The 16,296-nt window shown below is 39.6% G+C and overlaps 1 protein-coding gene across 1 annotated transcript; it reads left to right on the plus strand.

Moving 5' to 3' along the window:
* The first annotated feature begins 11,631 nt into the window (after positions 1–11,631).
* LOC115662842 (protein ACCELERATED CELL DEATH 6-like) lies at positions 11,632–13,769 on the plus strand. The gene is made up of 3 exons (XM_056315409.1): positions 11,632–12,176; positions 12,404–12,945; positions 13,038–13,769. The coding sequence occupies exons 1-3, from the start codon at positions 11,660–11,662 to the stop codon at positions 13,752–13,754; spliced, it is 1,776 nt and encodes a 591-aa protein (XP_056171384.1). The 5' UTR covers positions 11,632–11,659; the 3' UTR covers positions 13,755–13,769.
* Positions 13,770–16,296: the final 2,527 nt, after the last annotated feature.

The raw sequence follows: 16,296 nt of genomic DNA on the forward strand, positions 1-16,296 counted from the left end.
TCGAGGCAGGTAAGGGAGCAGCAGGGGGAGGGCATTGATGGCCAGTCCCATCCCTCCCCCTTTCCCGATCTCTCCCCCTCTCCTCTTCCCCTCATGGTGGCCAGGAAAGTCAAGCAGAGGTGCAGGACTTTTTCCTCCCTGCACCGGCCTAGGATGGCCACCAAAGTCGTGGCGCAGGCTATGGCCGGCGCAAGACCATTAAGGTTGTGACTTCTAGGGCGGAGCAGGTGGCCGGCGTCACCTACAAAGGCCGGAGAAGAGAGAGAGAGGAGGGCAGTTTAGAACAGAGCACAGTGAGAGAGAGAGAGAGAGAGAGAGAGAGAGAGAGAGAGAGAGAGAGAGATTGAGAGAGAATTAGAGAGAAATAGAGAAGAGAGAGGAGGCTTAGAGTGTTTCCAGGTTCCAGTAGCCCTGTCGCATTCCGCAGATCAACCGGGAGCCCCCCCAAGGCAAGCTTCCGACCGGTAAACTCTCCCGGTTCTGTTCGCCCCTATTTGGCCCTGCTTTTGTGTGCGGTTTGGCTGGGACTCACACGGGCCGTTTCGCGCGAATCTCGGCCCATACCGTCTCTCCCTGTAGCTCGTATGTCGTCACCGAAGGTAGGCACAGGTCACCAAAGGACGCTGGAGCTCCGAAGTAGGTCGAAATCCCTCATTTTTATCTACGCACGCCATATATTTGTTGAAATGCCTCAATGAGGTTGAGTTGTTTTTGATCGCCGGCCGGCAAGTAGGCGATCGGATGGCGAGTCAGGCGGCTGGGGAGGCTAGTGGCGACCTTTAGGGCTGAGAATCAGGTCGAAATCGGCTTGGGTCGGCCGGGGGGACGGTGAATCCCGCTTGGCCGGCGTCCTCGCGTTCTTGTGCACGCGAGAGCCGATCCGACCCAGTTCTTAACCTGGGTCAACGATTTTGGATCGGATACGTTGACCCGGGTATGTTCCAAACAGACCCGACCCGGTTATTATTATATTAATATTTTTTAAAAAAATTTTAAAAAATATTTAATTTTTTTCCGTATTGTTATTATTGTTATTATTATTATTATTATTATTATTATTATTATTATTTCGAAAAAAATGAAAAATATATATAAAAAATCTTTTTTTAATTATTTCTTTTAAAATTAGGAAATAGTTGGGAAATTAGTATTTTTGAATATTTTTCTAAATTATGTTAATTATTTGATTATCAATCGTGTTTTAAGTTGGGTAGGCCTATAGGGCTATACAGTAGTATTTTGTATGACATTTTTACTACTGTTATATTATTATGCATGTTGTTTCTAATTAGAATATAATTGCATAAATTGTTATGTTTTGAATGTTGTCGCTTTAGTTAGGGTTAGGACCCTAGGCTACATATCTATCTTGATTGCTAATAATTAATAATTGTACACTCGTTTGATCACCTCACATGTTAGGAGAAATGTCCTAAAATCAATTCAAACTGCCTGACAAATATTTTCTCAAATGAACAGGATGAAGGGTACCGAAATGGTACTAGTCACTTTAACTAGAGTAACCAAGTCTCCGGACTCATTTAAATCTCTGGTTTGCAGAAGTAAGGCAATTCTTCCATTGTCTCACTTGGGTGTTTAATCGACCCACCCTAAATTAATTAGTGGTGACTCCTAGATAAAAATCACTTGCAGGTTAAAAAAAAAAACCTAAACCCTAAGTCGCGATATGGTATGGGCTTTGGAGAGCCCGAGTTAAATCCCGAACCTAAACTTAGCACATACCAGGTGAGACCCCCATTTTTATGCCAAAAATCTGAAGGTGGGTCGCGACATCTGTGTATAGGTAAATACATACATATGATAAAGTCATTTGCTTCAAGTGGGAGGAATCCCAGTCAGACGATAATAGATGTATAAATACCTAAGGCAGATAATGTAGTCCGGTTTGTGAGATTAGAATCATTGTTAATTTGACTGAATCCGAGTCAAATGCGATCTGAACGTGCATAAGAAAAGAGTATGAATAACATGTTTAATGCATGTCGCCGTAGAAAAATGTGACTTCGACAAATTCATCGAAGCCTTGGAAGATAAATCTTGAAAACTAGGTAACAACATTTCATAAAACTATTCAAAACTTGAATATTAAGGAAAAAAGTCACGAGTAAAATTATAACTAGATAATCCCATCACTCCTCCATCAGGGGCTGATGATTGGATAGGTCACACGCATGGTCCTAATAAGACCAAAACAAGGACATCGCATGTCAGGTTAGTAGGAAATCCATCCAATCCTTCATTTTTATTTTGTTCATATTTGAATTCATCAATTCATCATGTAATAATGGTCAAATAGAGATTTTGTTGGTCAACGGTGTCCTCACATCGACTAGCGCATCGAAGTTGGCGTGCAAACACTACCTAATCAGGGTTCTTTATTCTTCCTCTTAACCTTAAGCAATCTTTATGCTGGAATCTCTTTCAATTGGACAAGTTAAAATCCAAGATAAAGTTCACATATTTTGCACCTTGAACTTAAGAGACCAACATATAGAGAAATATTTTTTCCGTGTAGGCGAACACAAACTACATCTGATGAAAGTAATTTGCTTCAAGTGGGGGCAATCCCAATCAAAGGGTAATGGAAGTATATACCTGTGGCAGATAATGCAGTACGGCTTGGGAGATTAGAAGCATTATACTTATACCGAATTTCAGCAAATTGCAGTTGGAACATGTAGAAGATAAGAGTATGAATCCGGTGCTGAATGCATATCGCCGTTGAAAAGGCGACTTCTACGAATTCGTCGAAGCCTTGGAAAATGAATTTAGAAAACTAGGTAATGATGTTTCATAAAATTATTCAAAACTTGAATATTAAGGGACAAACTCTCAAGGAAAATTATAAGTAGATAACCCCTCACTCCTCCAATAGGGGTCAGTGATTGGATGGATTACACGCATGGTCCTCATAAGGCGAGAACAAGGGCATCGCTTGTCAAGTTAGTAGGAAATTCATCCAATTCTTCATTTTTATTTTATTCGTATCTGAATTCATCAATTAATCACGTAATAATGGTAAAAGAAAAATCTTACTGGTCAACAGTGTCCTCACGCCAACTAGCAAATCTCTATGTAAAGCTTCGACGTTGGCGTGCCAACATCACTTAATTAGGGTGCTTTATTCTTCCTCTCTCAAGCAATTGTTATGCTGTAATCTCTTTCTATTGAAATAAGAACAGCAAGAGTGCTATAACTTTTGCACTGTGCTCACTTGAGCATGATAAAAAAAAATTTCGCTCACTTAGGTGCCACATCGGAGTAAAATCGATTATTTGAGTGCAATTTCCAACAAATCGCCCTACATGGATCATTTAATTAATTTTCCATCCCGACGGGGATTTTTTTTATTATTTTAAAATTTTCTTTTCTCTTTTTGCCTTCTGTATCGGTAAGGGTCGCAGGCCGCGAAGGTCTTGGGTGAGGCCATCACCGGCCGCGGGCAAGGGTCTTGACCTTGTTGATCGTGGTGAGGGCCTTCGCAGCTTTGTTGGTCGTAGACGAGGCAGCCTTCGCCCAGTTTGGCAAGGGCCTTCAAGTCCTTGCCCACGGCCAATGAGGTTATGAAGGCCTTCGCCAACGGATGGTGGGGCCGCGAAGGCCTTGCCTAGGGCCATAGTGACCTCGCCGGTCATCTGGGCAAGGGCCTTTGTGGCCCCACCAACTGCAGGTGAGGCGGCCTTGCCCAAATCCGGCGAGGGTCTTTGTGCCCTCGCCCAGCACCTTTGTGACATCGCCGGCTGCGAGCGAGGCCTTTGCTACCGGCGAGGGTCGCTGGTGACCCTTGCCGGCTCATAAAAAAAAAAAGCAAAGAAAAAAATGGAAAAGAACAATAAAATAAGAAAATTTTTTAAAAAATTGTTTACGTCAGCGCTAGCGATGCCACGTAAGACGATCGACATCCACGTCGATTTTCTGGCGGGGCAAATTGTGGATGGCACTTAAGTGATCAATTTTTCAAATTTGTGGTACTGAGCGAAAAAAGAAGTTATGGTACTTAAGTGAACGCAGTACGAAAGTTATGGCACTATTGCTATTCTTATCCCCTCTCAATTGGACAAGTAAAAATCCAGGATAAAGTTCACATATTTTGCACTTTGAACTTTAAGAGACCAACATATGGAGAGCATCTTTCTCTGTGTATATGAGAATACACATTATATTAGCAAAAGGACATCAGAAGTGCCATAAGTTGTGTACGAAGGACACTTTGGTGCCATAACTTTTTTTCAGAACACTTTAGTGCCAAGTCAGAGAAAAAGAGATAACTTAAATGCCAATTTGGTCGAAAATTCGACGTGGCATTTTTTATTATTTTTTGACGCCGACGTGGCTCGCCGGAGGATGAGTCAGCGTGTACAGTCAGCATTTTTTATTTTAAATAATTTTTTTCCTTTTTTTTTTTTCTCTTCTTTCCTTTTTCCTTTCTTTTCTTTTTTTTCTTTTCTCCCCTCGCCGGCCGGTTGCTGGTTGCCGGTTGCCGATCGCCGGCGACTGGCGAGAGGCGGCCTCGCCCATGATTGGCGAGGGGTGGCCTCGCCAGATCTGGGCAAGGCGACCCTCGCCCATGGCCGGCGAGGGGCGGCCTCGCCAATCGTCGGCGAGGGTCGCCTCGCCCGAGATCTGGCGAGGCCGCCTCTCGCCGGCGGCGGCGCGAGGCCGCCTCGCCCATGGCCGGCGAGGGGCGGCCTCGCCAGATCTAGGCGAGGCGACCTCGCTGGCGACAGGTGAGGCCGCCCCTCGCTGGCCATGGGCGAGGGTCGCCTCACCGGTCGCCGACGAGGGTCGCCTCGCCCAGATCTAGCGAGGCCGCCCCTCGCCGGCCATGGGCGAGGCCGCCCCTCGCTAGTCGCCGGCGACCGGCAACCGGCAACTAGCCGGCGAGAGGAGAAAAGAAAAAAAAGAAAAGAAAGGAAAAAGGAAAGAAGAGAAAAAAAAAAAAGGAAAAAAATTATTTAAAATAAAAAAAATACTGACTGTACACGCTGACTCATCCTCCGGCGAGCCACGTCGGCGTCAAAAATTAATAAAAAATGCCACGTCGGATTTCCGGCTAAATTGGCACTTAAGTGATCTCTTTTCCTCCGACTTAGCACTAAAGTGTTCCGAAAAAAAGTTATGGCACCAAAGTGTCATCCGTACACAACTTATGGCACTTCCGGTGTCCTTTTGCCTATATCTAATTAAAGTCATTTTCTTCAAGTGGCGGTAATCTCAGTTAGATGGTAATGGATGTACAAATATCTTTGACAGATAATGTTGTTCGGTTTGAGAGATTAGAAGCATTGTTTCTTTGAACGAATTCGAGTCAACTGCGATCTGCACGCGCAAAAGATAAGAGTATTAATCACGTGCTTAATGCATCTCGCCGCAGAAAAAGTTGACTTCGACAAATTCATTGATGCCTTGGGAGATGAATCTAGAAATAAGGTAATAACATTTCATAAAATTATTCGAAACTTGAATATTAAGGAAAAAGTCACAAGTAAGATTATAACTAGATAAACCCTCGACTCCTCCAATAGGGGCCGCTGATTGGATAGGTTACACGCATGGTCCTTATAAGACCAGAACAAGGACATCGCGTGTTAACTTAGTACATTTATTTTCATTTTGTTCGTATTTGAATTCATCAATTAATCATGTAATAACGGTCAAAGAGAGATATTGCTGGTCAACAGCGTGCTCACACTGACTAGCAAATATTTGTGTAAAGCATCGAAGTTGGCGGGCAAACACTACCTAATTTGGATGATTTACTCTTCCTATTAACCTCAAGCAATCGTTATGCTAGAATCTCTTTCTAATGGACAAGCAAAAAACAAGGATAAAGTTCATATAATTGCGTACCTGGAACTTTAAGAGACCGACATATAGATAAAATTTTCTCTGTGTGTAGGGGAATAAAGACTACATCTGATTAAAGTCAATTAATTCAATTAGGGATATCCTAGTCAAAGGGTAATAGATGCATAAATACATGTGTCAGATAATATAGTCCAGTTTGAGAGATTAGAACCATTATTTCTTAGACCGAATCCGAGCCGAATTCAATCTCAATGCGAAGAAGATAAGAGTATAAATCCAATGTTGTATGCATATCGCTATAGAAAGAGGTGACTTTGACAAATTCATTGAAACCCTGAAAGATGAATCTCGAAAACTTGGTAATAACATTTCATAAAATTGTTCAGAACCTGAATATTAGGGGAACAGGCCACAAGTAAAATGATAACTAGATAACCCCTCCACTCCTCCAACGGGGGCCGATAGTTGGATGGATTACACGCATGGTCTTCATAAGGCCAGAAGAAAGACATTGCGGGTCAAGTTAGTAGGAAATACATCCAATCCTTCGTTGTTATTTTGCTCGTATTTGAATTCATCAAGTAATCATGTACTAACAGTAAAAGCGAGATCTTGCTCGTCAATAGTGTCCTCACACTTACTAGAAAATATCTATGCAAAGCATCAAAGTTGGCGTGCAAACATCACCTAATTAGGGTGCTTTATTCTTCCTCTTAACCTCAAGCAATCGTTATGCTGGAATCTCTTTCCATTGGACAAGGAAAAATTCAGGGATAAAGTTCACAATTTCACACCTTGAACTTTAAGAAAGCAACAAATAGAGAAAATCTTTCGATGTGTGTAGGCGAATACATACTATATTTGTTAAAGTCATTTGCTTCAAGATCCCAATTGGAGGGTAATGGATGTATAAATACCTGCAGTAGATAATGCGGTCCGATTTGAGAGACTATAGTCATTATTTCTTAGACCGAATCTGAGCCAACTGCGATTTGAACATGCAAAAGAAAAAAAGTATAAATCTTGTGCTAAATGCATATCGTTGCAGAAATAGGTGACTTCGACAAATTCATCAAAACTTCGGAAGATGAATCTAGAACACTAGGTAATAACATTTCATAAAATTATTCAAAAGTTGAATACTAAGGGAAAAAGTCACAAGTAAATTATAACTAGAGAACCCCCTCCCCTCCTACAACAGGGGCCGATAATTGGATGGATTACGCTCATGGTCTTCATAAGGCCAGAACAAGGACATCGCGTGTCAATTTAGTAGGAAATCCATCTAATCCTTCATTTTCATTTTGTTTTTTTTTTTTGGGTAAAGATCATTTTCATTTTGTTGGTATTTGAATTCATCAATTAATCATGTAATAACTGTAAAAGAGAGATCTTGCTTGTCAACAGTGTCCTCACACTAAATAGGAAATGTCTATGTAAAGCATTGCAGTTGGCGTGCAAACATGACTTAATTAGAATGCCTTATTCCTCCTTTTAACCTCAAGCAATTGTTATGCTGGTATCTCTTTTATTAGACAAGTAAAAATCCAGGATAAAGTTCACAGATTCTGCACCTTGAACTTTAAGAGACCAAAATATAGAGAAAATTCTGTGTAGGCGAATACAAATTACATCTGAGTAAAGTCACTTGCTTCAAGCGGGGCTATCCCGGTTAGAGGGTAGTGGATGTATAAATAACTGTGGCAGATAATGCAGTTTGGTTTGAGAGATTAGAACTATTATTTCTTAAACTGAATTCGAGCCAATTGCAATCTGAACGCACAGAAGATAAGAGTACGAATTCCATGCTGAATGAATATCACCACAGAAAAAGGTGACTTCGACAAATTCATCGAAGTCTTGAAAGATGAATCTAGAAAACTAGGCAATAACATTTCATAAAATTATTCAGTTGCTTAAATAATTTTTCCAGTTTCTTTTTTTTTTTAAGGAGTATGAATCTTGAAAGAGTACTTCAATTAGTCACCTGACCACTTTCTTTTCTTTTTTTTTTCAGTTGCTTCTGTCTAATAATAACTTGTTCATAACTACAAAGATTAGGCCAGGTAAGCAACCTAAAGAGAGTAGGTTTGCTTTTGACACATTTGTGAAGTGTAATTTTTCTCAGTTCTTTCAGAAGTATTAGTATCAATCGAGTGTGAGTTCTTTTTTTTTTTGCCTTTGTTATCCTATCACATGCAACTTTGAGAACCAAAATTAACAGAATATGAGATATTGAGGGATTTACTTTACTTGTATTAAGGCCAAACAATGGCCTAAACCATTTTAATTATCTAAAATATCTTTACTGATCTATCTATCTTTATATATTATAAAGGATTTCACATGCGATATTTCAAATTTTTTTTCTTTGGAGGGGGGAGGTGTCTCGCTATCTTTAATTTCTGTCAACTTTAGGGAAACAAAAAAAAATCTTCCAAGCTTCACTTATTCTACTAAAAATAGAACTAAAGAGGGACTGAGTATGATTAACCCACATCATATGAATATCTCTTTTGTGCCCATCTAGTATGATTAATTAAAATTTGTCTAAAACATTGCGACGGAGGGCTCCTATATTACGAGGATTTTTTATGCATGGAAAGACCTCGTACAACTTGGGAAAAAAACGGGGATGCTGGGACCAGACCCGATTAGTCTCGAGCCAGGCCCATCTAATTTGGAAGACACTTTAATTCGTGGAAAGAGCTAGACAACATTCTATTTGAAGAAAGGGAGAATATAGGATGTGGGTTCTCACTAAATAAAGAAAGGAGATGCAGGGAATCCACTTAAAAAGAGATAAATTTGATGCTCGACAAGAGATATGACATGAACCCCATGCCAAACCTGTCTCAACATATCTTTAATGCTATAATGCGGCCTTTCGACAGTAATATTTACTACATCATTGGCACTTGGATATTTAGGCGTCACCCTTTAGAAATTGTGCGGCGAACCCAATACACCAGTTAAAATGCATATGAATCGTAAGATTGATGCAAATCATGGGATAGCTTCAAATTTTAGTGGTTCAGATTTACAATGTCTTTGGATACACTTTTACTTATTAGTTTTTACTTAACCTAAATCTTGCGTCGCGTGTATTTCGCTAAGAGTATGCCTCTCGAGGTGAATATCCAAAAAAGTCTCATTTATTTATTCGCATTGTTGGCTTGCATGCAGCACAATAGAGTCAGTAAAAGGCGGGTCTATGACAAAATTCATAAGATTGGCACAATAGTACTATCTTACTATTAGTGTTAGTGTTAGTCTAAAGTATCAAATTGCTTTCTAGAATGGTATAATGTTTTCGAAATGCAGGCCAAAATCGTCACTTGAAGGCGCCAATATGGTTTGGAAAATAACAAACCGAGGGGGAGGAAAAAACACAGAAAGTGGCCCAATGATCAACGTGAAATTTATTAACCATGGGAAAACTACAATTTTTAGCGGTTCGGATTTAGGTAGGATTACACGCATGGTCCTCATAAAGCCAGACCAAATCAAGGACATCGCGTATGAAGTCAATAGGAAATCCATACAATCCTTCATTTTTATTTTGTTTGTATTTAAATTCATCAATTAATCATGTAATAACGGTCAAAGAGAGATCCTGCTGGTCATCAGTGTCCTCACGCTAACTAGCAAAAATCTATGTAAAGCATCAAAGTTGGGATGCAAACGCTACTTAATAACGGTACTTTATTCTTCCTCTTAACCTCAAGCAATCGTTTTGCTGGAATCTCTTTCTATTGAACAAGTAAAAATCCAAGATAAAGTTCACATATTCCACACCCTGAATTTGTAGAGACCAACATGATTTTATCTGTGTGTGTAGACGGATACAGACTACATCTGACTAAAGTCATTTGCTTCAGGTGTGGGCTATCACATTCAGAGCGTAATGGATGTATAAATACCTGTGGCTAAACATGTTGATTTTAATCATATGGCAATCAACATATTTCGCACCTTGAACCGTCCCATATCGGGCAATTCCATGTTGATTTTTGTCCCAATTATACGAGGTATTTCCCATATCTATCAACTTTGAGGAAATAATTGTTTTCCAAGCTTCACTTATTCTACTAGAAGTTGAAGTAAAAGGGGATTTGAGTATGATTAACTTGCATAACATAAATGTCTCTTTCGTACGCATCTAGTATATTTGGTATAAAAAGAAGATGCGGGGACCGCACCCATTCAGAAGATAACTTTTATTCACTGAAAGGGCCTAGGTAACAGGCTAAACATGACGCTGAAGCCTCGCGGAATCAAAGTCCGCACGCTAGTACTCTTCCCATTCAACGCAGGAAAGAGGGAAAATAGGATGTGGGGCCTCACTAAAAGAAAAGGAAACAAAGTATGGTACCGCTAAGTGACGTAATACGAACCATGCCCGGAGGAACCTGTCTCTACTTTTTTTGAATGCTATGATGCCCCCTTTCATAAATTATCTTTACAACATCAGTGGGATTTGATATTTAGGTGTCACCCTTTAAAAATTGTCCGGCGAACCTGATACATTAGTTAAAATAAATATGAACCATAAGATTTGAGGTGAGCCATGGGGACCTACTAATTTTAGTGATTCGAATTTAGTATTTATTTGGATAGACTTATACTTTTTACTCTTTCTTGGATACAGAAACGAGACTTCTTGGATATTCATCTCGAAAGGCATACTCTCAGTCTTAGCTAAATATGCGCTTTGCAAGATTAAGATAAATTGACTCACATGCAACAAAAAATAAACATGAAAGTGAAAAAAAATAAAAATTGAGGCTGCAATTTCTATAAAGGAAATACAAATTTTTATTAATTGTTTAATAAAAAACCGAATTTTCTCTTGCGAATTTGATCTTAATTAAATCGAGATTTCTTCTTTTTTTTAATTTCCCCGTTTTGAATTTCATCAAGAATATTGCTTCAAAATGAGGGCTGTCATGTAAATTCATAAAACATTTGATTGTGAATTTATTACAATTGCAAAAGTTGGTAAACTGGTAATACAGTGCTCCTAACTCCAACAAGACTGGTTGAAGAAAAACGATATTTTGGGAAGAGAGGACAAAATTAAGTTGGTTGAGAGTTGAGAGTAACCAATCGATTTGTTCAATGTGTATCATGTGAATTTCGCCGTATCTAAGAAACATCGACCCCATTGTGTGCGAGATCATTGAGGATGAGGAGTATTGATTTGAAAAAATTCTGTCATTTATTCGGGTTTTATTATTATTCCCAGTTCAGATAATTTTTTCTCGATTCTTTGATCACTAATTTAAGGTGAAAGTTCCTTTTTACGGTTGTCTTGGCATTATTCAAGGTGAGTCTATGACATTCTTTGAATTGATCAAAACAGTTATGAGGAGACTCGTTTTATTAATGATGGAACGAACGGAATAAATCATAGTGTAGAAATAAAATTGAAACTTTCTTCTTTGAACAGCATGGGTCTCACTATTTTTGGACACAATAATTAACGTAGTCCATTTGACTAGTACTCGACAATAGCTTCTTGGGCTGATCACTAATTGACGGGTGGGTCTTTTAATCAATGACATTGGCCGAGGTGAGTCGCATCGCGGTTGATGTAAAAACTTGTGCCTTTATAAGAGTGAGTGGTCTCTCTCTTTTTGCATTCTTACTACATAAGGGGGGAAGAGACCAAGAAAGACTCCCGCAGTCCGAAATGGCCCACGCTATAAGCATCAACAATAGTGAAATGAGGGCGGCGCGAAATGAAATGCTTGAAGCTTTGAAGGCGAGATACGTCCCGGCTCCAGATAATCAACAACAGGTCTGAGATGGTGATCTAAACAAAATTATGGATCGTGACCTTTATAAAGCCACGATAGATGGGGATGCCGACAAATTCATTGATGCATTAAAAGCTGTTTCTGAGTCGAGGGAACTAGCTTTATCGCTAATCTTCGATCAAGTCACCCCCTCCGGGAATTCATTGCTTCATGTAGCAGCAAGCTCTGGGAACGATGATGTCGTGGAGCTCATTCTCACTCATTTTCCTTACCTCGTGACCCGGAAAAACTCCTCGGATGATACTCCGCTCCATGTCGCCGTTCAAGATGGAAGGCTCAACGCGACAACAAAGCTGATTAGCCAGAGAAGAGACTCCGACATTAAATACTGGAAGAACAAGGATAGTAAATCTCCGTTGTATCTGGCGGTCGAAAACTGCAAGTCGTCAGATGCGAAAGATCGCAGGGGGGCGCGCTTGGAGATTCTTCAGCTTCTCTTGAAAGAATCTGCCCGAGATGAAGATTACGCAGTCAAGATACAGGGCATGTCCCCAGTTTTGGCCACACTCGAGGACTGGTTTTCAGGTAATGGATATTTGTTTGTGTAGTTCTAGTCCATGAATGCATAGATGTAAGTAAATTGCACTGCTTTTTGCTCTTTTTAAAAAAAATCATAATCATCCAAATTGGAGAAAAGCTTGATTAATAGCTTTCGGTCAAAAGGCAAATAACTCTGCAGGAGCTAACAGCAACAATTATCTAACGAGTTAATTGCACCCCAACCTAAAAAGTGCTATGGCCTATAATATCAGATGATATATTGAGAGAAATTGTTGATCGGCTTCCGAAGTTACTTCACGTGCGCGATGAAAACGGGGGGACACCGCTGCACTCTGCAGCATCGGTTGGAGATTTTGAGGCAGTGGAGCTCCTGCTGGAGAAATGCCCTTATCTCGCCCTTCAAACGGACAAAAACGGCTCCTACCCGATTCACATCGCTTGCGAAGACAGCTGCCCAACTACCAAATTAATGAAGGCCACGTGGCCCGACCTGGCAGAGATAAAAAATAATAAGGGTCAGAATATTCTTCAAGTTGCAGCCAAGGCCGGGAACACCCTCGCGGTCCTCGACATAAGCTGGTATTGCGAGAAGGCCGTCATCAAGAAGCTGGCGAATTCGAAAGATTTCGATGGAAACACGCCCCTCCATTTGGCATCGATGCACAACCATGGCCCAATTATGCTCTATTTGACGAGGGATGAAAGAAGTGACTTGGGGCTTCTGAACAACGACAAGTTGACCGCCCTGGATGCAGTCATGCAATCTGGAAGCTTGTCGACTAAATATTCAGCGGTAGTGTAATTTTGACTGCCGGCCGTGCTTACTGTTAACTGAATCTAGTCTGCTCATAATTGATGACTAATTCTCCGATTTGACATTTGCAGTTACTAGGGCGTGCAATTTTGATTACCGCGGGTGTACCGCGAAGCAAAGGCCGAGATGCTCGGTCACCAGGAGAACAGGCCCAATGGATGAAGGACCCGATCAACACTCGATTGCTAGTGGCCACCCTTGTGGCCACCGTCACATTCGCCGCCGGCTTCACCTTGCCCGGTGGATATAATCAATCTAGTGATCCACGCCCAGGAACGGCGACCATGCTGCACAACAGAGAATTTCAGGTTTTCGTAATTTTCAACATGTTAGCCATGTACAGCTCCATCCTTGCGGTCGTAGTCCTCCTTTGGGGTCATATCAGTGATTTCTACCTAGCAGAACAAGCTTACCTCACAGCAGGGCCATTATTGTTGATGTCACTCACTGGCATGTCAGTGGCATTTTTGGCAGGTGTAACTGTAGCAGTGAGCAAACTTGCTTGGCTCGCTTTCCTTGTTCTGTCCACCGCAGTCTTTTTCCTTGTGATGCTAATAATGGTTTTAGCAGCCTTGATATTCCCATTCTCCAAGACTGCTATGCGTATTGTGTCCCTTTTGCTATATGCTTGTTTCCCTACCAAAATATACGGTCCATCGTTTAAGATACAAGAACCAGCCGGCTTGGACGTATCTCTTCTATTAATTATGAATAATTATTGGATTTTTTTCTTTTTCCTTTTTGTTGAGCAATACCTTGTATATACTTTTGCACTGTACCATGGGTAATACAAGTTAACTACGAATTCTCTCACTAACAAGTCCAAATCCTAGTTGAGGCATCCTAGACAGGGGCCGAAGAAGAAGCATAGCTACGAACTATCCGCAACGAAGAAGTCTGAAAGCCATTGCCGATTTCAACATCCGTTTATCTATTTGTAGATCCTATAGTTGTGGGGAGCGGATGTCATGACAATTTCAGTTGATTCACCTGCATAGATTGTGTCAGGTCAATCTTAATTTTGTGGGAATGCGCAGAAAAAACATGATTGTTTTCAGTTGAAAAGTATCTGGCACTTGCTTGTCAGAGCGTTTTTTCTTGCCATCCTTGTGTCAACAAGTGTTTCGAAGTGATTTTCTCCTTTGAATATTTTAGCATCAATTACAACCATTTAAGTGTATAATAAAGAGGGTGTGGGAATGATTATTGACCACTTGATCAATCTTTGCTCTAGCAGACTACTACTTGCAACTTTCCTTTTTACTGCAAATCCATCTTGCAATTCGATGCATATGGGACATTATTCTGCTCCGTCGTATATTTCAATTATGACAGTCCTTCTCAAAACTTCATAAGACTATATATTCATCATCTATTTATTGCGAATCTTCTATTGTGTCCGATTAATTCTTTCCTATAAAAACTCTTTACAACCTTCTATCGATTCCTTATGATAAAAAGAGAGTTCCCACTCGTTTGCTTTTCTTTTTTTTTTTTCCCATTTCCTATCTATATATCTCTTAATACATTAACGCGGAATACCAAAAGAGAAACCCACGAGTGTTCACTGCAAAACGCCACGTGTCAATCGAGTAGCCAACTCTTGAGCCTCCATTTATTTATTTATTTTTCATTTTTTTAAAGTGTTCTCCCCTTTCATTTCTCAAACAAATATAAGATTTTACGTAGCTTAATTTTTTTCCTTTTTTTTTCCTCTTTATTTTATTATTTTTAAATCTAGATAAAGACAAAAAAAAATTCAACTTTGTTTTTTAAGCAGATAAGTGCACTTTTAATTTATTTTATATTTTCATGCCAATCTATTAATGTGCCAATTATTAGTTTATATTCTTTTTCCTTTTGCTTTTATTAATGTCGTTAACGATTTTTCTTAATTTTGGTGTGTGTAATTTTGCAATGTGTAATTTTATGGATTTAGGTTTTGGGCATGTTGAATAGGAATAATCTTTGTAATTTGAGGAATTGAGGACCTTGCGTTAACTTTTTATTGCTATTTGTGATAAGTAGTGATTGAATAACTGGGTCGAATTCGGATTTCGGGTTCAAGCATTACACTTATCTTTTCAAACTTCAAAGAGGTCATTATTGTTTAATTTCTTTGAATTGCAAAAATTTCTATATATTCCATTTTACAAATTTCACAGTTATTGGTTTTTTCATCGTAATGATAATTCTTCCCAAAATTCAAATGACCAAGAATATAATCCCTTGGAAGCTTACATCCACAATAGTAAATCCTCAAATTCATCTATTATTTTTGGGAGGATTGAATATCCTTTAATAGAGAGCAATACAATGGATTACAGTCATTAATTTGGTAACTACAACTACCGCACAACCCAGCATAATCTCCTACTATATTGGGATTAGGATGATCGGCATCCTTACCGTTCCAACAACTATCATGTTTATTCACTCTTACAATGTGACCCGATTTGTTCACTATTCTAATACCTAATCACTGAATGCATCCTTAATATTTTACATTCTTAAGATTACAAATCTTACAAAATATCTGTTTTGTGACTTTTCATTTTATCGTTTTTATTTATTTATTACGTGATGATGCCATTAACCAAGAGGTTTCTCAAATCTCCATATCATTTTACTACTTCATATTGGGGGCAGTAATTACCAAATTGAGGACATAAGTACTAGCAGTCCAGAAGAGAACGAATGCAAGTAGCTAGCCATTTAACACGAGTCAAACCTTGATTTGCAGAACCCTTTTTTTTTAATAAAAAGAAAAAGGCATACTTTGAGGAAAGAAGCTGCTCGATCCAATCTCCTTTTTCAAGTGGATATTATGACGTCCATGCCTTCAAGATAATGACGAATCTATGTTAGCAATATGTACAAAAAAATTGGAGAGGGACACCACAGCGCAGTTGTGCAAATTGCACTATGCAACAAGAAAACATTAAGATCTGTATGTTACCACAAAACAAAAAACTTCAGCACCAAAAACGCCTGAGAAAATCGATTATGAAAGATCAATCTTCTAGACCCTGCACAGCTGCAAATGGAAATAAAGGGAGAAGTCCATGATTAGATTATTTATCCCCACAACCAACTTAACAACAAGCAAACAACGAGCAGCAGCATAACGTTCTAAAAATGAGACCCCATGTAACCGAGAGAAGAGCAAACCATTCCAAACGAGAATCTCCCTGCACATCTTATCCAAGCCTATTCCTAAATTTCTTCTTAAGAGTAACAAAAGCTATGGATGTTTGAATCAGCATAATGTAGATTAAGAAGAAGGGTGTCCATAAGTAAATTCTTTCCTATGACTCGGTTTGACGAAAC

This window comes from Syzygium oleosum, unplaced genomic scaffold (assembly GCF_021117445.2).
Source record: "Syzygium oleosum isolate NSW1041296 unplaced genomic scaffold, Sole_v2.1 Sole_v2.10, whole genome shotgun sequence".
In the NCBI taxonomy this organism is placed as follows: Eukaryota; Viridiplantae; Streptophyta; class Magnoliopsida; order Myrtales; family Myrtaceae; genus Syzygium; species Syzygium oleosum.